The sequence below is a fragment of the Gadus morhua genome, chromosome 14, assembly GCF_902167405.1.
Source record: "Gadus morhua chromosome 14, gadMor3.0, whole genome shotgun sequence".
Taxonomy (NCBI): domain Eukaryota; kingdom Metazoa; phylum Chordata; class Actinopteri; order Gadiformes; family Gadidae; genus Gadus; species Gadus morhua.
Window position 1 is genome coordinate 14955752 of NC_044061.1, and position 25426 is coordinate 14981177.

The following is a 25426-nucleotide window of genomic DNA, read 5'->3' on the forward strand; positions in this document are numbered from 1 at the left end:
CCATAAGCGTTGCTGTTTTACCGACCGGTTACGGCAAGAGTCTTATCTATTGGTTAGCTCCACTGTTCTGGATACGTCACCCCTTGTATTCTTCTGATTGGTCATAGTGTTATCCAGTGATACTTTCAAATGCATGCTTGGTGCAGCCCCTCGAGTTGGGCCATTTCATTACTCATACCCAGACCCTACAGCTTTCTAGATGTGGGTCTGGATTTCCAGGCTAAGGGCGCACACACACTAGGCAAGTTTGCCTGTTCCGTGCTGCAGGAAGAGAAGGGTCGCGCAAGGACTACGTCATCCAGCTCACGTTGCGTATCCGCGCGCGTCATCTCATTAGCATCTGTACTTTGGCTATGGCACACCTCTCCCAAGTGTGTCGTGGCCAAGGGGCTGTTCTGTGCTGGAATACGGATGGCGTGGTCACACTAGCCAAACATTCTAGACATTAGTATGCAAATGAGCTCGGGCACGGGGCCGCGGCCCTAGTGTGAGTGGCCCCTAAGCCTCTCTCAATTTATATCATAAAAATGACACAACGATGGTAACAAATGTTACAATGTGTCAATTTAAAAAAATTCTGTTAATCACGGCAAAGATAAATAAAAAGATAAATAAAAAAATCGGCAGATACCGATACACGTAAAAAACGCAGATATCGGCCGATAATATCGGCCATCAGATATATCGGTCGATCAATACTCCTATGGAATAGAGAATGAGGCTGACGAGCACAGTAAGTGGAATGCGATAGTGATGTGTTGGGTTCTTCTGGTCCAGTAAAACATCCACCTGCTTCAAAGCAATCACATGGTGAAACGCACTCGCCTGTTGCGACACACTGGCCTGGTACAGCACTCGCCTGTGCGACACACTGGCCTGGTGCAGCACTCGCCTGTGCGACACACTGGCCTGGTACAGCACTCGCCTGTGCGACACATTGGCCTGGTACATCACTCGCCTGCTGTGAGACATTCCCCTGGTACGACACAATCACCTGGTACAGCACTCTCCCATGGGACAATACACTTACTGGTACAATACACGCACCTGCTACAACAATCATCTGGTAAAAGAAATCACTCAACTGGTATCACAACGTAACTGCTGGTACACCAGGTAAACCACACCCCAACCTCAAGCCCTATAACTCACCTGTAGCTGTACAGAGCGGTCTCGGAGTCCCTGTACGATGGGAGCGAACCGCTCGATGGCTCTCTTCTCCCCGGCTGCGGTGATGGCTTCAAGTACCTTCTCCAAGCTACAGGGGAACACCAGACACACGAGTAAAACACAAACAAAAACGTCTTGTAAGTCATATGCATATTCTGTTGATTTATTTATTTTTTATTGGACCTCTCTGAGCACATGGAGATCAGAATGCAGAATTGGAGAAATGGAACGTTACCATTCCAGCACTGTTATATTGATATTGCACAGCTGGAATGATTACTTTCCACTGACATGGTCCCATTTTTCACAATATTCCTTTCCGTTTTGAGTAAAAGTCTTGGTGAGGCTGTTATTGAATGTTTACTATTTGGTCATTTAGTGCATGTTTTACTAAAACAACTTTGCAATTATTTCGCTCAAACCAGCACCAGACAATGTCAGTGTGTCGCTATGGGACCAACTGGGTAGTGCAGGGTCCATGGTGCCGTAGCCTTACGCCAGGGCTCCACTAATGCCTCAACACACCGCCGACAGTGCGGCATCAACTTGAGTCATATGTGCTCCACAGTGCGCATTGACATATGTATTAAAGACGCTGTTCGCGAGTTTGGCGTTTTGGCTAACTTCCTGTCAATTTTTGCAGGTAGTACCGCCCTCCCTCATTCCCATGTCAGGACTTATTTTTCCCTGGCAGCTTTCTGGTCTTCTTTCTTTTTGTTTTCGCTTGGTGGGTTTGGTTCTGTAAGCCGTTCTTGGGAGGGCTTGAAGCTTCGCCTGACTGCCATTTTCAGTCAACATGGAAATCCTGCTGCCTTACGTGCATGCACGCCGCTTTGTGGAGTTCAATTTCCTGACTGGATAAACTAGGAACGGGAACCCATGTAACCAAACACTCTATATCCGTGATGGCGGTCAGAATACAGAGCTATTATTTATAATTTAACCAATTGAGATTGTTAACAGTGCATTTTAACACTTGATTACACATAGTCAGAAAGCAATCAATGTAAAAAGAATGTCAATAATTATGAGTGAAAGTGGCATGTTGACGCCTGCGTTTGCCATGTAGAATTGTTATTTAGGTTTGGACAGAACAATCAGCACTATCAGCACATCAGTGGGGCACCTTCCATTGATAATAATATAATGATATATATTATATTTCCCATCTGAACGCAAAAGTTGAGTGAACGCTGTTGAAAAGAGTGAGAGAAAGGACCTACGTGTTCTCTTCGCCTACGATGCAGATGGCGGACAGGAGCTTGACAGCGTCCGTCATCATGGCTGACTGGCTTGGCTCGATCGCCAAGGCCAACAGAGCCAGAGACTTCTCTTCGCCCAGGATACGCTCCAAGCCATACTGGAGACAAACACAGAGATTACAGTCACACTTCATGTAAAGTTTCAATAGACGAGCAGACACCGTCACTAATACAGTCTGCCCTTACGGTCGATAGTGTTACATTTGCACCTACATTTCTTATTGTGCATATAGTATAGACATATGTTCTGTATAATTTGTGTAGTTTTATTTGTAACTTCAAATTTCTACTATTGTCAGCAATGATTTTCATTATTAACCTTCAATTGGTCAAATCTATCTGCAATGGGCTGGTTACATCTATTAATGTTGGATACTTGCTTAGATAACTTCAGACTAAATAAGTGTAAACATGATTACAGCAGCTTAATTAATCCTTTAAAAATGGTTATTCCAAGACAGCCCCAAATAGAGCAAAAGCCTTAGAACATTAAAGACAAATACTTAAAACAAATAATAATGAAGTGAATTTTATTATATTGAAGCAATGAAGCAAGCGAGTTTTGGTGTTATTATTTGTTTTTACACTGGAAATCGTTGTTGTCAAGCAGGCCAATAGATACTCCTGAATAAGGTCATCATTGGTAGCAACAAAGGCAAATGGTTGGCTGGCCGTGTTGCAGCAGTTCAATTACAGGAGTGGATGCGTTCAATTGCAGGTAAACAGTGAAACCTAAAAGGCAACCAAGTTTATTTTTTATTAAATTATTCAGTTCCAGAATTATTTCAAGGTGTTTTTTTATGTTTCAGAGCTGAAAGAATGCCTGTTGAATAAATTGATGGGTGGAAAGAATAACTCAAACAAAAGCACAGAAATCCTTGGAAGAAGATGAGGCAACAGACAGGCAATGAGCATAGCGGAACAAAATAACCAGCACGAGATATGACCAAAAGACATGCAAATGTACACCTGTCTATGTCTGATATTCAACAGAAAGGTCAGAGCAAAACAAATCTGCTGGAAGCGCTGGCAAAAATTCTGTGTTTCCTGACCCTCAGGTCCCAGTTAATTGTGACATTTTAGGGGGACGGGGGGGGGGACCGTCGGACAAACCCAGCAGTGTGGCAGACCTTGGTTCTCTGGTGGATAACAAGACGGGCTTGTCTTACATTTTCTAAGACAAGAAAATGTAAGACAATCTATACGGGAACCACCATTTCTACATGTATTTACATTTTAGAGAGACAGAGATTGAGAAAGAGTGAAAACGAGTGAGCAAGAGGAGGAGAGTGAGAGCGAGGACAAGAATGAGGGAGAGCACGAGGGATTCCTTACTGCAGGGTCCAGTTGGATGATTGGGACATTAGCCTCTACACTGGCCTGCCTCCCACCAAACCGCCTCGACCTGTCAGCATTCACCACCACTATTATCCAGACATCCTTCTACTATAAGAACAAGAGATCTGGACAGGCTCTGACTAGGACCTGGTGATGGTGGCCCTGTGTTGACCAGGAACAGGTGGACCTCAAGAGGAAGGGCCAACAAGAAGCAAAATCCAGGGAGCAGAAAGTAGCTCAGAGGGTCGTTTGGGGCAACACTCCTCCCCATTGTGTGGAGTGTTGTGGTTTAGGGTGACTACCAGCCCAGTGTCCACTGGGGACTTCCACCCCAGTGTCCAGTCTGCAAAATGTCATTTGTTTGCTAGAAATTACAGATTAAACCAACCCGCTAACCTGTTTAAGACATTGTCAAATGTAAATTGTAAAAATGTGTATTATTTATTGATATGGTTTAGTCATGCTTGTTTTATTTTTCCTATTTCAGCATCAAGGCTGTAGTGACACGGCCATGACAAGAGGGACATATAGCAGGGTTTGTGATTTCCTTTTTCATCAATTTTATTCCCCCTTGTTCTAAGCTGCTCAGACAGCTGGCAGACAACACCTGCCCTCTCCAGCACTATGGGTAAAAGCTATCCCATAATGCCAGAGGAGCCAGGGAAAGGTCTTGGCAGGGAGAGGGGCTGGTGCCTGTAGAGACGCTGGATTACACGAGAGTGCTGCGTGTTCGGCGACGAAGAGCGATGGAGGAACACAGACTACGGGAGACTCAGTGAACAGGAGGGCCGGGGAGTTAGGCTGGCAGGGCCTGCCGCGCTACACACCGGCTCCTTGCAGGTAATCTGATGGTTGCTGGCTCCAATCCCACGCTGCTGCTGCTACTGGAGCAAAGAGGACACTAAACCCAGAGTGAGCATACTTCTGCCCTTGGTAACTCACTCCTAGAGACTCACCTCTGCTGTCTCACCTCCACGCATCATCCTGTTCATACATTTCAATGCATTTATATGATGACAAATAAATGACACATCTATGATGAAAGATTTAGAGAGCATTTGCATCAACTGCATAAGTCAGGGAACAATATTTGAAGTGATTAACATTATCTAAAAAGGTCCTTGACTAAGATTTCGCATGATTGAATCTGATTAGCCAGGCAAGGCCCATCGTTAAGTGATCTTAGAATTTTTTGGTAAATGCGGCACAATAAGGCCCAATTATTTTTGACCTTTTGTGTGGTGCACACGCTTGCAAACATTTAATTGGCTTATCAGGGTTTACCATAGCTAAATAGGCAAGGCACAGCAGCTCCACTATATGAGACACTCTTCAAACAGATTCACATTCACATCATGAAAACAATGTGCTCTTCTGTTCATGTCCTAATTTTCGGTCAATTTCTCAGAGAAGATAGCTAAATACACCATAAGGCCGTGTTCACATGTAGTGTTTTTCTAAATCTGCCAGCGCTTGTTTTACATTATATACCTATGGAGCAGATGTGAACACGGCCTAAGGAAGGATAAAAAGAATATGCCTCGGTTAAAATAATACGTCTATCAAATCTAACCGTGGCGGGTCTCTAGAGATGGACACATCCAATCTGTTTGATGACCAACATGTTAACATCTGATTATGACAAATCCCCCACTGTAAAAGTAGGTTGCATAAGAATTGGACTGATACACATTACATGTACATGTTAAGAGATGCATTTGAGTGTACAGAACAAATGTGTCACAAATCAATAACCGGAACAGGGAAAATACACAACAGAGTATAGACGGAGGGAATCCCTTTCTCATATCAAGTAGTATGATATGAAAGCGCCCGTGGACACAGTGTATATTACACTTTGGACCATCTTAAATGGTTTCCAAATGCTGCCAAAGTCTTTTTCCTGACATTGTGTAACCTACTAGAAAATATATTGGAATGTGCCAAAGCCATTGCACATAGGGGATATCCAACAAACAATACGGACATTTATTGAACGAAAAACATAACAGCAAATTGCACACAGAAGTCAATCCCCTCCACCAACAAAAAAAACAAAAACATAGGCTTTTCCATCTAGAAGCCAAGCAATGCTGTAGTTATCACTCAATGGACAGCTCTATCCTCCCAATGGTATGTCCCGTTGTTTTTCTCGACACGACGATTCGATTCGATTACTAAAGACTAGGTTGACTAAATGTCGAAGATTTGAATCCTTGACGTTTCGAGGTCACCCCTAACAAGGTTAGGCCGCCAAAAGGATTTCTGAGACGACCAAAGCTAAAACCTGACGGCCAAAGTGAGAGTTGAGTGAGCAAGTGTTTTCAGATAGATATCTCTGATTCAAGTGATTTTTGTTTGTAGAGTCTTTAGTACATTGAAGCCCTACTAATAGCCAGCCAAGTGCAGATATAGACAGTCCCATGGATGAGAACGTCTATGGCTGGCTACTACCAAAGAAGAACATACTGACTATCTGTTGCTTTTGTTTTCAGACAGGACGGATCGTTCTTACTATATAATAAATTGGACCAGCCAGTCTCATACTGCGGGAGTGGCAGTGAAAAAACAAGAAGACAACATTTATTTAGCAAAAGAATTTGATGTGAAGCGGTTATGCAGCATATTCCTATACTATTCGCGCAGGTAAAAAGACAGACAGATGAAATGCTCAAACTCAATAGCCTAGTGAAGACGAACTTATGCTCCACCATTCCATACCGTTGCCTTGTCCTACTGTATTGGCCATGGTAACTGATAAAGATACGCTAATGGGATTAGTTAACCTGATTTAGTCGCTGGTTAGAACCCTAAAACATCGACATTGTTGTGCTTACAATTTATGCCACTTTTCACAAAATTGCCTTGTATGTGTACAGTCCCATTCAACTCAATGAAATGTTATTATTTGATTGTAGTGTGAATAAATCTCAGCGGACAGTAGCGTTCAATGTTAAAGGACTTTAGAATGTGACTCTTGAGTTAGTGTTCTGCATCACCACAGACAACGCAGATTATAAAAATAATGCTGCAGAGAGATAGGCTTAATATAATATAATTTGGTGCCTAATATTATTATTATCTTAACAAGAAAAATGAAATTGGTAGAATGCCCTCTAGTGTTTTAACAACCACATGCGGACGGTGGCACTGGCAATGTATAAACCTGTGTATTAGGGTATAGGTACATTTTAAATATGCTAAATTTGAGGATTACAATTTTAATATAATTAAAATATTGTAGATAATGAGGAATGAATGAAATGAAATTTGAATGGGATAATAGAGGACAGCAAATATCAGTCATGTAATTTCTAATAAAACAATTATGCAACAATAGGTAAATTATGTAACGTCAAATATGGTCAAACTCAATTGAATAATCTCTGCCTTGCCGATTGAAACAATGTTAAATGTTCCACTAGTTGCACAAGTAACTTCACAGACCAATACTACTCTCAAGGGGCTGTAGAGAATCATGTAGCGTCATGGCAAGGATGAGAGCGGAGGAATGCATTTTTCTGCTTGTACTTTTAAGTTATGTTCTTATGCTGCAAGGACTTTTGATTTTTTAAACACCAACACCTCCAAGGGGAGGTATCACAAATTAATATTGCCTTTTACAAATAGCTATATAGATACAAATGTTTAGTCATTTGGGGACCAGAATCAGCCTGGTCCTCCCAATGTTGTAATAAAATGGGGCTTTCCTTTATTCAAGCATAATATATATTTTTGTTTATCAAACGGTCATTATAACAGCAACATTCATTAATTTCTATTGAATACGGTAACATAAACTCATTGCCTTTACTGTATGCAGACCAATCATGCTTCCTGTTCTGTGTAGTCACTCCCCAAAGGCCCATTCTGAGCCAGGAAAAAAAACCTGCACTGAAATTATGTATAAAACTCTATAGTAAAAATGAACTTCTTACGTTGATGTGTATTTAACTCAAATTGATATCTGAGGATCAAATTCAGGCGAACAACCAAAATTATTGTGAATTTTTTTATATAATTGTTAGTGATTAAGGGTAATTGATTTTTATATCGGAGTGGGTATTATCATATATATTAAGTATCAGCGAGGAAAGGATAACCAAAGTTAGTATATTCATGTACTTCGTATCAAAGTGATTATTATTATAATTATGTATATTATGTATCGTGAGGAGAAGATAACCAATGTGGAGAATATTATTATTATCTCTAATGTATCCAACCAGTACTATTATGTGTAACGTGCATCAGTGAGGAAAGGATAACCAAAGTGAAAATGATTGTGTATATTAGGTACGAGTGTGATGAGGCGATTACCAAGTGAGCATTATTATACCTGAGCCTGAGGAGGGAGCATTACCTTGTTGTTCATGAAGGCTTTGAGACACTGCACCACTTTGTGTTGGTTCCTCCTGTCCATCTTCTCCTGCCTGGGATTACAGTGGGTCAACACATTCAGCTCAAAACACTTTGTCACACTGTGTGTGTGTGTGTGTGTGTGTGTGTGTGTGTGTGTGTGTGTGTGTGTGTGTGTGTGTGTGTGTGTGTGTGTGTGTGTGTGTTTGAACATAATAACCATGTGTGGAAGTATTCATGTAAACATCTGCTTGTGCCCTTCCGTGTGTGTGTCCTTGAGTGTATGGGTCTGGGTGTGTATATGTACATGTATCAGTGCATGTGTTAACGACGTGTGCGTACATATGCATGTGTGCATTTCCGTGTGTGCATGTGTGTACAAATGCATGTGCTGTGTCCAACTGTGCGATTGAGTGTAGGTTTATGATTGAGCTTCCAGCTGATTGTGATGGTTGCACGTGGTGTAAACCTACTGTTTTCTGGACAGCAGTCTCTCCAGCACGTCCAGCAGCAGGCCCAGACCCTCGTGGCCAAAGCCCTGCACCCAGCTGTTTCGGATCCAAACACAAACACAGGGATGGAAGGCATCAAGCACGGAAATAAATGAGCAGTGAACAGTACTCTGACACCCGCCAGCACATAGACAGAAACTACAGTGCTCGTCTTTTGATCTGTGCACAGACCTGTGTTCTTTCCCACAGGAAATACAGCATGAACTAAGAAGCCTTTACACAAGTGGACACACAAAGGGATAGCTTAGAAGCACAACTTTATCGTTATACCAAGTCATTCAAAGCTATTGCTAAACAACATGTAAGTGTGTGGTAGATTATCAGGATAATAATAATTACCGGTAAGTCACAATTGGTCTGCTCAGGAAAATCGTAACTAACTGGATGTCATATCACAGGAATATATTCATAAGAGGTTCATTGCAGGGCCCGACCGATTCATCGGCCTGCCGATTTAATCGGCCGATTATAGCCTTTTTGAAAATAATCGGCATCGGCCAAAAAGACGCAGATTACAACCGATTTTATTTTTTTCTAATGTTATTCCGCTTAGTATCCTGCAGATTGCGCTCCTACTCGCCTTGCTAACCATCAAATTTAGCTGGAGTAAAAAAGAGGAGATTGAATTTTACCGTACAACATGAAAGCACGCTCGCTCAGGCAGCTGCGCGCTCACCTCACCAATGTACACAAGACGCGTTGTTTGAGCATGTTGTGCCTGTTTTTCTTTAGGTCCCAGGCCATGTTAATTTGTTATACTGTAGACTCTAACGGTGAGACCATACTGCTCAGCACGCACGTGTTAGTCACTGCTCACGAGCGCAGCACATTGGGAGTTAGTTATTTATTTTACATTTTACATTACACTCATTTTTGACTGTAAATGTATTCTAAAACACTCAAAGGTTCTGCATTAAATTCACGCATTTGTCAAAAGTGTTTAAAGTATATTTAAGGTATCAAAAACTATGTATATGTTTGTTTGTTTTTTTTTTGTTTGTTTTTTTTGTTTTTTGTTTTTTGTTTTTTTAAATCGGCCGATAAAATCGTAATCGTAATTTTTCTCTGAAAAGATCGGCATCGGCACTCAAAAAACAATATCGGTCGGGCCCTAGTTCATTGTATTAACAACCAGAACAAATATACAGGTTTGGCCACAGGAATTACTGTATTAAGTCAAGCAGAGGTTACAGGAGACTGTACAAAAATGTAATACATCATCCTGATAGTATTTTAATAAATATAATCATTCAACCAGAGAGTGAGAGAGAGAGAAACGAGAGAGCGCGAGAGTAGCCAAATACTTAAAAAGGTATGGCCGTGAGTGACAGTGTCAAAGGAGCATTTGATTTCTATGGAACAAATATTTGAAAAGAGCTGTTGACATTTCAGACGCCTATGGAAGAATCAAACAGGGTTACAGTTGGCCACGTACGATCAATGGATGGAGATCTACCCTTGGCCGGGTCTTTAAGACCAGGGTGTCCCCAAAGAGCTCTCATGTAGAGATGGCTTTAGTTGGGACACAGGGAACTCCACGGAGCCCTTGATTAAAAGATCTGGGGGCAACATATTGCACAGATTTATTTTCCTGCAAAGGCTTTCCATTGTGCCCTTTTTCAAGTATCTAACCGCAGGGTACATCACCTATATGATGGCCTAGGGAGCCAGGCTTTAAACCCAAGCCGGCACACAGCGTTGTGGAGAGGAGACTTTCATGTGTTATGTATGGAAGGAAATGGCTTTCATGCCAAAGGTGTCAAGGAAATCAGCCTCAATCTCTTCAGTAGTCCTGTCTATTCCAAGCTGCGGTTGATAGGAAAAAACGTCAATATTTCATATATTTGGTAATTGTTTGAAATAGGACAACATTGGGCACTGAAAATATCAGATAATTTATTTTACTTATTTAACTGTTGAATCAATTTTCATTACAAGTCAGCAGGCACCCGTCTATGGCACAAAAGTATCTGGTTTCAGACTTACCCAACTTTGGCGCTATCCTTACCTCACACTAAAAGATTATTTTAACCAGTTCCCAGCACCATTAAAAAAACATTTTCTCAACAGGGTTCTCGCCAATTGCTGCCATCATGTTGCGTAAACTCATGTGTAACAGTGCATGGCAACAGAGTACCTATTCAGCAACTCATGGCCCATCGATTGCAGCCGTCAGGTTGGCTACATGCTATCCAGCACACACAAAACCTATCAATTTGAAACACCTTCAAAGTTGATCCAACTCTTGAAAGACTGTGTGGATCAATATTCCAGTGGGTATGAATGTAAGACTGGAAGTAACAGGGATATCAGGGAGGCTATGTGCACTGAGCCATCAGGGGTACTCCAAAAAGGACCCTTGCATTTGTAATCACTCACTATTCTATGAGGTTATCTGACCATCCATCAAAAAAAAAACGGAATGTTTGAGAATAAATTACAGTAACTGACACTGCATTAATGTCCTTGAAGGTTCAGTTCAGACATAGAAAAAAAGCAAAGAAAAAATCAAAGCAAAGAACTGAGACGAAGTCAAAGCTTCTTAGGACGTGTGAGAGCGACGGTACCCAACCCATGGGTGCGACCCGGTACTGGGGTGCAGCTCATGTGGTACCGGGGTGCGAAGAAAGAATATATTTCTTTTTGACTTTTATTATTGCTGCCTTGCAAATAACTCCTCGTTCAAAGCCAGATCATTGTTCATCAAGCTTGTTCAGAAAACGGGCATTGGTTTAATTAATTGGAAATAGAACAGGACATTGACATTGGCCCCTGGTTACCAATCATATGCCTGCCACAACACATCTCCGCGTCCACGAGCGATGCATGGTGCATCATCCATGCCGCTCGTTGTTTTCATTTGTTTCGGCTTTATGTGACTTTTAGGCTATACTTAAACTAAACTATATGACCTAATTTGATCCTACAGTGTGGTTAGACTGCACGTTACAATTCATTTTTTTACTTTTCTTTTGAATGTCTCTCTCATTTGGACTAATTTTCTCTAACCTCTTTCGACACAGACTCGAGAAGCCAGTTTAAGGCTGAGTGTCCTAAAAGCAGACAAGTTCAGAAAAGTCAACATGAACCTAAATCAGTAATGGGTAAAAGCTGAAAATGTTAGCAAATTCTCGGTGGACAATAAAGTTGTAATTTGCCTAAAGGCCCTGGACTCTTCTCAAATAGCTCAGGAACATTTCCTTTCCCATTGGGATGCCACATGTCAAGCGTTATATTTCTCTAACGTCTCCATGAAATTTCAGGGGCAAACCAGACACAAAACACCATAGAACACGACTGCAGGAAAACAAGAAAAAGTCAAAACGACATGACTGGAAGCAATTTCCTGTCTGAGTGGTGAATGACAGATGTCATAATTTGCATTTCTTGTTTGTACGGTTAACTCTCCAAGCTGTGCACCTGCTGGCATCACACAATCACATCAGCAGGAAGTCTCAAGGTGAGTGTGCGGCAATGGAAAGTTGTTTGATGATTAGATGTGTTGGAAGTGTGCAGGGCTTTGTCACTTCAGTAATCTGACCCGATGGAGCACTGACAATGAAGCCCTCAGGTAGGATTTTTATTCGATGTGTCACTATGCCAACCCCTGCTACTATAAATGCATTTATTACACGGGTCTCCTCAATGCCGTGGAACGCTCCGTTCACTTGCAAGGGCCCTTCACAACTTCCGGCTAAGTATAATTGACCATTGTCAAGGAAAACAAAGGAGGATGACGCCTAACTTGTCAACCCCAGCGTCTTCGGTTGGTTGTACTTCTGACAATGACCGGCGTTCTATACAATATCCATTACTTAGTAGTCACCGGTATGCATAGGGTTTGCACCGAATTCCTTTTCAAGCACCTTCTACAACGATGGACACTCCAGACGGCTCTACCTCTGCTCCAACTTCCTGTACAGCCATGATCATTCTAACTCTATTACAACCTGTATCACTGCTTCTTCAAACTCTGTGAGGACTTAATTATATTATACCTATAATCATCCTGTGGAAAAACTTGTAGGTCCTCTACTCACTCACATAAAAAGGAGTTCTGAACATCCTACCTCTGTAACAAAATACATTAAGAACCTGTACTCATTCCAATGAGTTTACATATTTCACCCAACATGCTGATATTTTGTAAAATTGGTCGAAACGGATGTTGTCAATCAATGCCGTGAGGCTGAGAACAATCAAAGTATACAATCAAAATTTGAGCTAATACAAAAAAATATAAAGTGCGGCACAAAGTATTTTGTATTTCGTTATACTTAGTTATTTCGATGTCACGATGTTCAACTAGGCAAGCTGACGAGACCCATCAACTAGGAACTATTAGTTAACGAACAGAAGTCGTGTGCATGATTGAGTGGCCTTCACTTTAAGCAACGACACCAGAGGACTGTGACGGTAATTACAGAAAATCCTATTAATGCTTTACTGTCCAGCGGAGGCAATCTCCAGGGTAGGTACAAGGGGGACTACCAGTGCGTGCGTGTGCGTCTGCATGTGCGTGCATGTCGGTTCAACAGGGTAAGGGAAACGAGGGACCCTGGCAGAGATTGACAGGGCCCGGGCTGGCGGATAGAGGGGCGACTGCTGCCAGGGATGGAGAGGATCAGGGGTGACAATGTCAGGGAGGAAATTAAATTTAGCTCCCTGCTTTGCACGGGGCCACGGCCCAGGCTGGTGTGGATATTGAGTAGTCGGGGCAGGAGGTCCCGACAAGCACTTCATTGAAATGCACAGCAGAGCAGAGCGGCGGGCTGCATCTCCATCATTGGCCGAGGTTAGGTGAGGGGAGGAGGGCGAAAAGGGGGAAATAATATTCAGCTGATCCACAGCAGAGGACGGAAGGATAGAAGGAAGGAAGGGGGGTGACGGAGCAACTGGCACCCAACCTCCTTTGCTCGCTTTCCGGCTTGCTGGAGAGAGGGGCATAGGATGCAGGCCAGCAAGTGGATAATTGTTACACAGCTCACCACTCCTCCAAAGCGAGATGACGAGATGCACCCTCACCCCTCCCCCACAAATCAATTTGGTGTTGATGCAAAAGGGAAAAAAATAAGAGAGAGAGGAATAAAAGAACTGATGGGCAGGCAGCAATGCTGCAGTGTGAGTAGAAATGTAATCTAGAAAAGGAGGAGAAATTAGGCGGAGGCTGTAATCCATCTACTGTTGCTTTGTGTGGCACACAGAGGTGAGCATATGAGAGCAAACTCAATCACTCCGAGTGTGGGGGGGGGGAAGAGAGAGAGAGAGAGAGAGAGAGAGAGAGAGAGAGAGAGAGAGAGAGAGAGAGAGAGAGAGAGAGAGAGAGAGAGAGAGAGAGAGAGAGAGAGAGAGAGAGAGAGAGAGGGAGGGAGAGAGAGAGAGAGAGAGAGAGAGAGAAATAGAGAAAAAAAAATTGATACAGGAAGAGAAAGAGAGAAGTAAAGATAGACAGATAGTGAACACTGCAGCAGAGGAGAAAAGACTAATCAAACTGAAAACTTGATGAGAAGTAATCAATATGTTAAAAGGCACCTGGGTGATTGACAGAACCAGTAGATACAACTCTGGATAAACTATCTTCCCAAAACAAGACACATATAGCACAACTTTAAGGGCATAAATGTGGTTCTATCCCCAATTGATCAATCTCAATTATGCAATTTCAATTGTATGTTCTCTGTTGAAAGCTGCACTTGTTTTTTTTTACATCAATTGATTTTCTGTTTAGAAGAGGTTTGTAGCTGCAGAGGAAAATCCAACACAATTATCCGAAAGTAATAAAAAGTCAAAATTGACAATAATTTAATACAACCAAGTCATGTGTCAGAAGGATAATAATAGATGATAACACTTTGCATCAGATAGTCTTAGAAGTAAAATAATAGATATTTAGTCTTTAATAATCAGATATTGTTTCAGAAGTAAATATATTGAAGGTGGCATCAAATTGTGTTTCCGAAGTAGATATTAATTATAAAATAGAAGTGAAACTGTTTGTTTATGGTTTAATGTACCCCAGTGATAAAACGGATAATAATAAATTAGCCCAAGCATTACTACAATGAAGTCATCCATTGAAATAAGAAATGTTTGCGTTGTGGCAACCCTACTTTGAAAGCAACATGGAGGCGCTGGAAAGGAGCATAGACCGCAGCGCCAAGATCAGATCACTTGGGAAGAACCCTGTGCATATTAGTGATACATTTTTCGTAGCATGTGTCACCGAGATAAGGGTAAATAATGTTTATTTGTATTAGGAGAACAGTAGGACTTGACCATCATCTGAAACAGCTCAAAGGCAATGTAACAGGGCGATAGATGACACCACACACAGAGAGAGGGAGAGAGGGAGAACGGGAACGAGAGACTACAAGAGAGAAAGGGGGATGATAGGGATTGAGAGAGAGAATGAGAGAGAGATGGGGGCAAGAGAGAGAGCATTGAAAAAGATGAAAACAAATTCATCATCCGATTCCCAGGGAAACATAAACAGTCATAAATCAAAGAGAAAAATGAGCCACCTTATCTGGCTAACTTCACGGCTAAAGTAGCCTGACTCCTAGCGGTATCTCAGGAGAGTCTGGTGGGCCCAGGGTATGATGCTGTGGTTACAGAGGGGGGAGCGCTACCTTAGCTGCTGGGCGCAGCGTGGCGGGACAGCCACCCTCCCTCCAGGGACGGAAGAACAAGGCCCAGGGGACGGCCGACCCAAATACACTCCACATAGTACTGCAGAGCACTCCCCTTTACTCGGCAGCAGCATCAGCTTATACCAGTAAACACCATCTAGTACAAAGCATTGTCTAGTACAAAATGTCATCTAGTACCGGGTGCCTCTCGTACCACACAGTACATTATCTAGTTTGTATACCTCTAGTATTAGACAGTATCATGAAGTACTACATAGTACTATCGAAGTACAGACTACTGCCTTACTACACAGTATCAGAGGAAAGCAAAATTGTCATTGAGATTTCTCTGCCTTTCTACTCAATCTCAATCCCTTTCTCTCTCTCTCTCTCTCTCTCTCTCTCTCTCTCACTGCATTGAGGCGTGCAGTCAACCCTCAAACAAAACCGGTTTGTTTATTTTTACTATTGCAAAATTTGAATTGTGTTCATTTCTCAGGAAACACATTTCAGCGTTTCTATGTTCTGCCAGGAGTAGATTCAGTACTTAGTCAGAAAGAGAAGGATGTCGTTTGTACGGGTACATTCCGTTTCCTCTCGACCGCATTACTCCCCTCTGGAACCAGATATGGAGACTTATTTTTCAGGTTTATTTTTGCAGGAGAGATGAATGGACTTTATTATTAAACATTTTCTTCGACAACAAGAAACAACAAGCTATACAATGTTCCATTCCTCCATTGCACGCAGAACAAATAACACAAGACCAATAAATGGCATGTGTGTTATCTGAATACTAGCTTAAGAAGTAAGTGATCACATTCATTAAGAAGAACATAAGAAAGAGAAAAGTTGGGCAGAAAAAAATAGAGGAAAAATATCGAATGGAAAGGGAGAGAGAGAGAGAGAGAGCTAAATAAATGATGTGTTAATTGGCAGCATTGAGATGGCAGCTCTGCTATCGCATTAAACAAGAGAGCGAGAGAGAGGTAGCGAGAGGGACAAATAGAAGAGCACAAGAGGGAGAGAGAGCAAGAGAAAGTGGGAAGAGAGAGAGCGCAGTAGAACACATAGCTTTTTAAAACCCTCTATATCTGGCACTGACATTTTAGCCAAGAAAATAAATAGAAAGTCACCGGGAAGGCTATGGAAGGGAAATTGAAGACTCGCACCCAGCGCCCAAATACACAAGCACTGTCCCCCACACACACACACACACACACACACACACACACACACACACACACACACACACACACACACACACACACACACACACACACACACACACACACACACACACACGTCATGTTTAATCTGTGTCTTGGCTCTCCACAGGACATTTGAGGGTCCAGACCTAAGAGTGTTGACCAAACGGTTAGGAGACCCCCGGGGGAGAGACCGCCGACACTGCCAAACACTACCCAACATCATCCACATAGGCAATCTGTATTCTCACACACACACACACACACACACACACACACACACACACACACACACACACACACACACACACACACACACACACACACACACACACACACACACACACACACACACACACAATCTTGACCGCTTCTCAACAAAAAACCTTCACGGTTCTCCAGCTCCACCAAATTCAGAATGAGTAAGATTGCACCCCTCCCAGTTAGTAGGCATAAGACTTTCAGAAATCTGCACACACTTATTTTGTTCTTTCCACTTTAGCTGGCTGTGCTAATGGGTGACCCACACCTCAGCCTGCTGGTTATCGTGAGTGTGAGGGGGGTTGAGAATGTCGATAGTATAAAATAATGTTAGCAAATATAAATAGTATAAAATAATGTTAGGTTTTTAATCAATGCAGGAAACAACCATCAGTTAAAGGATCTGATGTTATTGGTATTATTGAGATCACTAAGGATCAGAATTGACTAAATTCAATGCTATTAATTAGTGGTGTAACGGTACACAAAAGTCACGGTTCGATAAGTACCTTGGTTTTGAAGTCACGGTATGGTACGGTAAAATTGAATTTTAGACTTGGTTATGGAATTTGCCCGTTCTGAATTCCCAGACAGGGTTTGTTGAAATAGTGTCGTGAGCTGGGTTTGCTCGTTGTTTTTTTCACAGGAACGGCGATAGTAACACCTGGATGTTGCTTTTTAAAACGCTTGTGCATGTTGAAGTGCTGTACGTAGACACGGAGAGCCCTCTCTGTAGCCGGAGAGCCTGTTGATGACCCTCTCCATAGCTTACGTGCGCAACCAATATTTTTTAACTATCTGTCGACGAAACGGAGACGGCAAGGGGTGCGATTGGTCCTCTTACAAAATCGTTTACGGAATCACTTCTCCGGTTTGACTTTGCACCTTATTTACTTTGTACATTGTTTACTTTGCACATTAAGGACCAATAAAACACCAACTAAGATTTGCAAAGCTTGGGAAATTTATTTCCAACACTACTTACATGGTTTGTATAACAATGAGTTGTATGGTGCTGCGATAAGCTCCAAGGTTTTAAACATTGCTGGAAGGTTTAGCGCGGCTGTATGGTGTTGCCGGTATTCAATCTATATTCTAGCTTCATTGGAAACACAACCCACTAAGGTTCCACTGCTTTGAATGTGTTGGAGTACTTCAAATGACCATGAAACTAAAAAGGTGGTACTTTTCATCAGGCACAGCGTTATGGGTGGGCCTGACGGACCCAGGTCCACCCACTGTTCAACAGGCCCACCCAAAACTTTTCTTAAAGATCCCATGCCATTCTATTTTATGATGCTGTAATATAGGTATTAGTGGGCCACAAACACAGTATTCAAAGACGTCCCCGAAATTCAGCCGTGGTGCAGAGTTACAGTCACTCCGAAACAGTCGCACATTGAGCTTCCCCCAAACGCGCTGTTTCGGTGGGCGTGTCAAGGCAGGTCAAGGAGGGGGGTGGGGGTGTGGCCCTGAGCAGCTTGTAGCCACTACCATGCGCTCTGTATACGGTGGGCGTGTCAAGGCAGGTCAAGGAGGGGGGTGGGGGTGTGGCCCTGAGCAGCTTGTAGCCACTGACAGTACCATGCGCTCTGTTTACGGTGGATGTATCGCAATGGCTCGTAGAAACCCATATTATACGATGATATCTATATCATATAATATATAATATATATTATCACCTGGCCCTGAGCAGCTTGTAGCCACGGTACCATGCGCTCTGTTTACGGTGGATGTATCGCAATGGCTCTTAGAAACCCATATTATACATAGATATCTATATCATATAATATATAATATATATTATCACGGCCAAAAGCTGTGTGAGCCTCCAGACGATAGGTTATTATGAATCTCAAACGACCGCGTCTACTTCAGATTGATGTGGAAGTGGAAGAACCAGAGACGTTGGAGAACCCGACGAAGTCCTTAGTGATTCATTATATCGTCTGGACGCGCACACAGCTTTTGGCTGTGATAATATGTATTATTTGATATAGATATCTATGTATTATATGATATTATTTAGATATAGAGCAGAGCTCCAGGACTGTAACGCAAGTGTTGTACACTCCTCGTTATTTGGATAACCGTTCTGCTGTTGGTGTGATGGCGCATAACACGTCGGACTCTCGTCGTCTCTGGTATTTCTACAACGAGACTCGTAGTGGGGGTTATCTCAGCCATGGTTGAGAATGAATTGGGGGAAAGGAACTTTGGCTTTGACTCCCTGAAGTAGGCTACATGAACCACGACATGGAGGAGAAAGGGATTGTTGGCCGCGAATGTATCCCGCTTGAGCCCTGCTTCCCGCCGCCTCGGCAGCGGTCAGCGCTAATCACCGCATCCTGAAGCCGAGGCGGTGGTCCATCGGCAGCGAGGCTCCGGCGGGAGACGACCGCAGTCAACAATCCCTTTCTCCTCCATGTCGTGGTTCATGACTTCAGGGAGTCAAAGCCAAAGTTCCTTTCCCCCAATTCATTCTCAACCATGGCTGAGATAACCCCCACTACGGGTCTAGTTGTAGAAATACCATAGACGAGAGTCCGACGTGATGCGCCATCACACCAACAGCAGAACGGTTATCCAAATAACAAGGAAGTGTACAACACTTGCGTTACATTCCTGGAGCTCTATATCTAAATAATATCATATAATACATAGATATCTATATCAAATAATACATATTATCACGGCCAAAAGATGTGTGCACGTCGAGACGATATAATGAATCACAAAGGACTTCGTCGGGTTCTCCGACGTCTCTGGTTCTTCCACTTCCACATCAATCTGTAGTAGACAGAACCGTGCGCTGCCTGCTGCCTGCTGCCGGCGCGAGGCACCACCGCCCGGCTGCCCGCTGCCGGGCGGTGGTGCTTCGCGGCGGTGGTGCCTCGCGGCAACCGGCGGCAGGCAGCATGTCGCAGTTCATGTAGTTCGATGTCATTCTGCCATTGCATTCAAAATTCTGTAACTAGCCTGTTACTACGAACTAAGCAACTACCGTACACGTATTAGCATTTAGCACTAGCTCAATCACGATTCCTTCAGAATTCTTGTGGGTGGTTACGAACCAACCAAGTGGGCAGGGCCATGAATAATAATTTGACAACGCTACGTCACAGTGTCACCTTATCCAGATCGGCTCATTTCTTCTGCCTTTTTCCTTTCATTGCCTATTGCATTCAGCAGACAAACTGCATAGATTTCAAACTTACCACAGCTCACAAACTTATTCAGACCTATGTTATTTAACAAACAATAGGAAAAATGTGATTTTAATGGCATGGGCTCTTTAAAAAATTAAAAAATAATGTGTTATATATTTAATTTATTGCTCTTACGGCTCTTTTCAATGCTGTGGAACGAAAGTGTCAAGGGAAGTGTTTTTGCCTCTGAATCACGTCTTTGATATCACTCCGCATGTAGTGAGGTAATTCATCAACCCCAGCATATTCTGTTGCTAAGCAACGTAAACGTCTTATGCTGACTATTTCTCTGCTAATCAACACTAGGAATGGTAATTATAAAAAGACACACCTTGTGAAGTTACTTTTTCGCTTTGGCAATATAGCCGTGTAATAAGCGGCTTTTAATTTGTGTAAAATTAAATATGTATTTTTAAATAAATAAAAATGGTTACGTCTAGGTTGATGTCTCGGCGCGAGTTCAGCAGACAGTTACAGAGACACTAGCTAAAGCCTCCATGTGATCTGAAAGTGTAAACATCATTCCAGTAAAGGACAATGTTGCAGCCGTCGTTGTTTAGGTACCTTAAACGTACACGAACGGTCTCGGAGTCATCACTGCAACCAGGAGATGAAGGAGAGCTGAGATCCACAACACAATTCTATCGCCTCTGCCTCTGCCTCTAACCATTGAGTGGATGATAGCCCTGTGGATCTGTCTCCCGTGGATGAGCCCGCAACTCAACCAGTGCTTAAGTATCCAGTCACAGTGATGGGTGAAAAAGCAAGGAGTTCTCCAAAAACTGGTATAGCAGATACAATTTCCTTGAGTACAGCATTAAGAAGGATGCAGTCTTCTGTAAGATGTGCAGGCACTTTGGTGAGCGGGGCAGGGAGGAGAAGTTTAGCCAGACTGGATACCGGGACTGGAAGCACCTCAATCACGCTGGTTTAAAGGACCAAATTAGCAAATCGCACACGTTTGCACTGGATAAATTTAACAATTACAGGTCAATGTCTGAGCGTGGCTCTGTCATCCATCAACTCAACAACACAGATGGCAGACAGGGTGAAATAATAGAGAGGAATCGGGAGCACATCAATGTCATTCTGGACGTTCTTATCACTTGTGCCTAACAAGAAGTACCTCTGCGTGGCAACCCAGAGAATGATGATCTCAAAAACGCAGATAATTTCCTTGACTAGACTAGATGCAATCCCTAGCAATGCAAAGATGCTCAGTAACGAAATTCAAAACGACCTGTTGGACGCTGCGTGCACTCTCCTGTTGCGACGGATTAAACGTGAGCTGCATGAGGGATCTTTCTATGCTATTTTATCAGACAAGTGTAAGGATGTATCTAAAAAGCAGTTGGTCGCCGTTTGCTAACGGTATGTTCACATGGGAACTGTGCGAGAACGCGCTGTTGTCCTCGTAGCCACAGACAACATGACTGCTGTTGCGATAGCACAGAAAATATTGGAAGTTGTTGCACATTTTGGACTAGACCCAAGCCTTTGCGTTGCTTTTGGGTTTGATGGTGCATTGGTGATGTCTGGGCATAAGGGTGGTGTCCAAGCCATCCTTAAAGGCACCTTTGAATATGCTGTCTACGTCACTCACATAAGTTAAACCTCATCCTGGTAGCTGTGGCTCGGACATCGCAGGATGCCTCAACTTTTTTTGACTCTCTCAACACCTTGCACAACTTCATGTGCTGCAGCGAACGTCATGCCCGTTTTCTTAACGTGCAAAGAGAGATGCGACCCGATCTTAGGTCATTGGAATTGGAGCGCGGCTGTGACACCAGGTGGGATTCAAGATCGGCCGCCGTGACAAAAGTTTATATTCTGTATGATGTTATCGTTGAGGTGCTGGCACAGTACGCGGAAGAGGGGGGGAAGAGTGAGATTGAGGCACAGTCACTGTTTCAGCAGATCAGAACAAAAAAGTTCATCTTGTGTACTTTTTTTTTCAAGCAGTTGTTCAGTAAATCAGACTTCACGTCTAAAAGCCTCCAGTCCATCACCGCATCAGTGACGGACACGATTGATTTGATCGAGAACCTCAAACAAAAACTGACAGACATTCGCTCAGGTGACTCTGCGTTCTTAAACATGTTGGCAACAACAAATAAGATGATGGAAGATCATGATTTCAAGAACTGGGATGTACCCAGTTTTCCCTCCCGCTCAAGAAATCTCCCAGGCCGATTTGAGGGAAGTATTGTCACATGCACGTTGGGGAAATCGACAAGAGTGAGGAGTGACCTGCGCACCATTTCCAACGCGCCAATAGACTGCCAGCTTAATGAACTGAACACCCGATTCCACAGTGACACCTACTGGCTCATGGCATCTGCAGCAATCCTGATGTCCCCTAGCATCGATATAAATGACACCACTTTGGCTACTAAAACAAACTCTCTCAATGATGCAGGAAAGCGCTTCCAGATAACCATATCAGAGTCGGAGCTCGCAGTGTTTGTGCAACTCATTGAGAGGAAGAAAACATCTCAGAACATCTCAAAAGTATTCTTGAAGTGATGGACATGTGCAATGAGGACGTTTCCCGAATATCCATGCTTTCTTAAAAGCTCTGATTACACTACCAATGACATCCTGTTCAGTTGAACGTGTCTTTTCCAATGTCAACCGAATTAAAACAGCAAATAGGAGCAGCATGCTTACAACTCGCCTTATGTCCCTCTGTCTGTTGACATTTGAGAGAGCTTACAGTAACTCTCGACTTCGATGAAATCATTGACATTTTCAAGAGCAAACCCCGCCGATTACTCCTGTAAATGAATTAATACATTTTCTTCCCATGCCTATCTATTTTCATGTTTGGCAATCTTTTAAGCCTGCCTGTTGGCGCAGAACTACCCAGTTGTTATTTTGAAGTTCTGCCCATAAGGATATTGTTAGTTTGCCTGATAAGTTAAAGGCTTCTGAAATGCTTTGTTTTTGAAATGCAGCAAAATAAATGTTGATATTGATGTTTGCTCTGATTTGCGTTAAAGGGCTGTTAATCTTCTGACTTCGGATGACCGTGAATTGGCGGTAGACTATTGTATTTTACAGTCTATCTATAGGCCTTAGGTCTATAAAGTGACGCCCTAAAGCATGATGCGTAATTTAGATTCCAAAAGCGCTCTTCTTTGTTCAGATCCAAGGAGGGCGATCGCGGATAGGTCCGTCCTATGCAACGAAACATTATACAATGCAACAAAATATTAAAGAGCATCAAGCTATTAAAATCTCTATTATGCACAGATAATATAACAGTATATTAGTCAGTCATTTTCATTAGGTTAAACAGGGATTCGATAACGTTTTTAATTTAAGGACCACCCACAATTGGTCTGGCCCACCCACAACTGGAATCCTGACGCCGTGCCTGCTTTACATTGAGCACAGTTTCAACCAAATTGGAGCACTAGCACTATTAACGAAGCATGCAGAAGAATTCACAATTGTAGATGACGGAACACCAGATAAAAAACTAAAAATAAAGTGTATTATAAGTAATAGAGTGTATTAGCTGAGCAGCCCGTTATTATTAATAGGTAGAGCTGATGTAAGAGGGGGATATTACCTTAGCAGCCTGTTATTATTAGTAAGAAGAGCTGATATAGGAGGAGTATACTACCTTAGTAGCCTGTTATTATAAGTAGGTAGAGCTGATCTAGGAGTATATTACCTGAGCAGCCCGTTATATAAGTAGGTAAGGTTTTTTAATAGGGGTGGAGAGTGTATAGTTGGTTCATGAGGAAATATGTCGAGGTAGTATAAAAAATAAGAACCACCTATGCGAATAAAACATTTTACAATTAATTTGAAGTGCTAGAATATTTTATAATGAATGTACACAGATGGGTGGTACTTAAAAGGATATGCCAATACTGCCAAAAAGCAGAGAAATAAGGGGTAGGACCAAATTTGTTAGGATGCCACCAAATGAAAATGTTAATTTTGAGCCCTAGCTGGATGGCGGCTACTAGGAATGGGTCGGACGGTCTCGAACGATTCGTTCACAACGAACGAATCCCGAAGGTGAACGACGAGAACCGATTACCAAAACAAAAGAACTGATTCTTTGATTTATTTATTTACATAAAAAAAAATGGTCACGTAGATAAAATATACAAACAAACAGAGCTCCGTCTCCCCACTAACTTATATTGATTGAGTCTAAAACGTTCTCAAAGATTCAGCCATTAAGAGTACTAGAGCAGGTAGCAATCGCGTTGCCATGGCACATGGGTAAACAAATGACAAGGCACTGCCACACAAGTTAACTAACTATCGCTGTAGGCTTCAATATCATGCAAGCACTTTACACGTTTAATTTTTATTTTGTTCTATAACACAATTGCATGCTTTAATAAAGTATTGTTTAACCTACCATGGAAATGGTCGAATAGCGTCGTATAGGCCAATGCTACAGAAATTCGTTTTTTTTGTTTTCCGAGTGCATCGGACTGAAAACTTTTTTCATCTCCGTTTTATTCCCCCTCGTTTCCACCGCGCGGTGTGGTTTGGTGCAGCATGGCGCAGCTCAATTACAGCTGGCGTTTCTTCCGCTGACAGTACCCTGATGGTAGGGCAGGCTGTGAAAAAGCCTTAATTGGCGGGCGTACCCAATACTTACAAGCATTGGCGTAATCTGACTTAACAAACAAATCAAACAAACGAATCTTGATAGTGAACTGAACTGAAAGAACTGATACCCGGAAAAGAATTGTTTTGCCCATCCCTAGAGGCTACACATCGTCCGAGACTGAGAAGATTTACTTGGTACCATAATTCAGTGCCGCCCCCAAGGGTTGGCCAGGAGGGGCCTGGGCCACCCTGATTCAATGTTTTGTTCCTTATTATCAATGTACTCCTTTAAATTAAAGCTGTCTATTTATCTTTTTAATGAAAAGGACAACTAGCCTAATTGGAAAACAAGGTATCTACACAGATCTATACCATAGGATTGTTGTGGAATATATATAGACATCGATACACACACACACTGTACACACACACACACACACACACGTAGAGACAAAAAGCTAGAAAAGTAAAAAGACAGAGGGAAAGAGACGGATGGAGGGACTAATATTTAAAAACCATAACAATTATAATTCCCTGATGTCAATCCCAAAAAAGCTTGGGATCAGGACATAAGTGACTTGGCAACAAAAAACAAATGGAAAAAACATTTGTGATGGGTTCTTTTTTTACTATATATATTAATATTTTTCTAATATCTCTGTGACTTGTGGCTCTTGTTCTGTCAGTCATGAGAAACCGTAGGAAATAATTACTGAATAATTAATAAATAATAATTGACCACCTGGAAATGGGTGACAGGTGAGACAGCCCTGTGTTTGATCAGAGGTGTCAAGGCTTCATCATCACGCTTAAATCAAAGTTAAAAGATGACTTGAAATAGTTTTGGAATTTAGGAAGCCCTTTAAAACTTTTAGACTAGGTCACCCCGCAGTA

General features: G+C 42.4%; 1 protein-coding gene across 4 annotated transcripts in view; it reads right to left on the bottom strand.

The window, feature by feature from the left end:
- LOC115558374 (protein diaphanous homolog 3) overlaps nucleotides 1-25426 on the bottom strand; it is a 235635-nt gene that overhangs the window by 157809 nt on the left and 52400 nt on the right. For all 4 annotated transcript variants that reach the window (XM_030376446.1, XM_030376444.1, XM_030376445.1 and 1 more), the window contains 4 exons: nucleotides 8603-8677; nucleotides 8134-8203; nucleotides 2394-2530; nucleotides 1153-1258 (listed from right to left, as the gene is read on the bottom strand). In XM_030376446.1, coding sequence (XP_030232306.1) covers nucleotides 1153-1258; nucleotides 2394-2530; nucleotides 8134-8203; nucleotides 8603-8677 — 388 coding nt within the window. The remainder of the gene's footprint in view (nucleotides 1-1152; nucleotides 1259-2393; nucleotides 2531-8133; nucleotides 8204-8602; nucleotides 8678-25426) is intronic.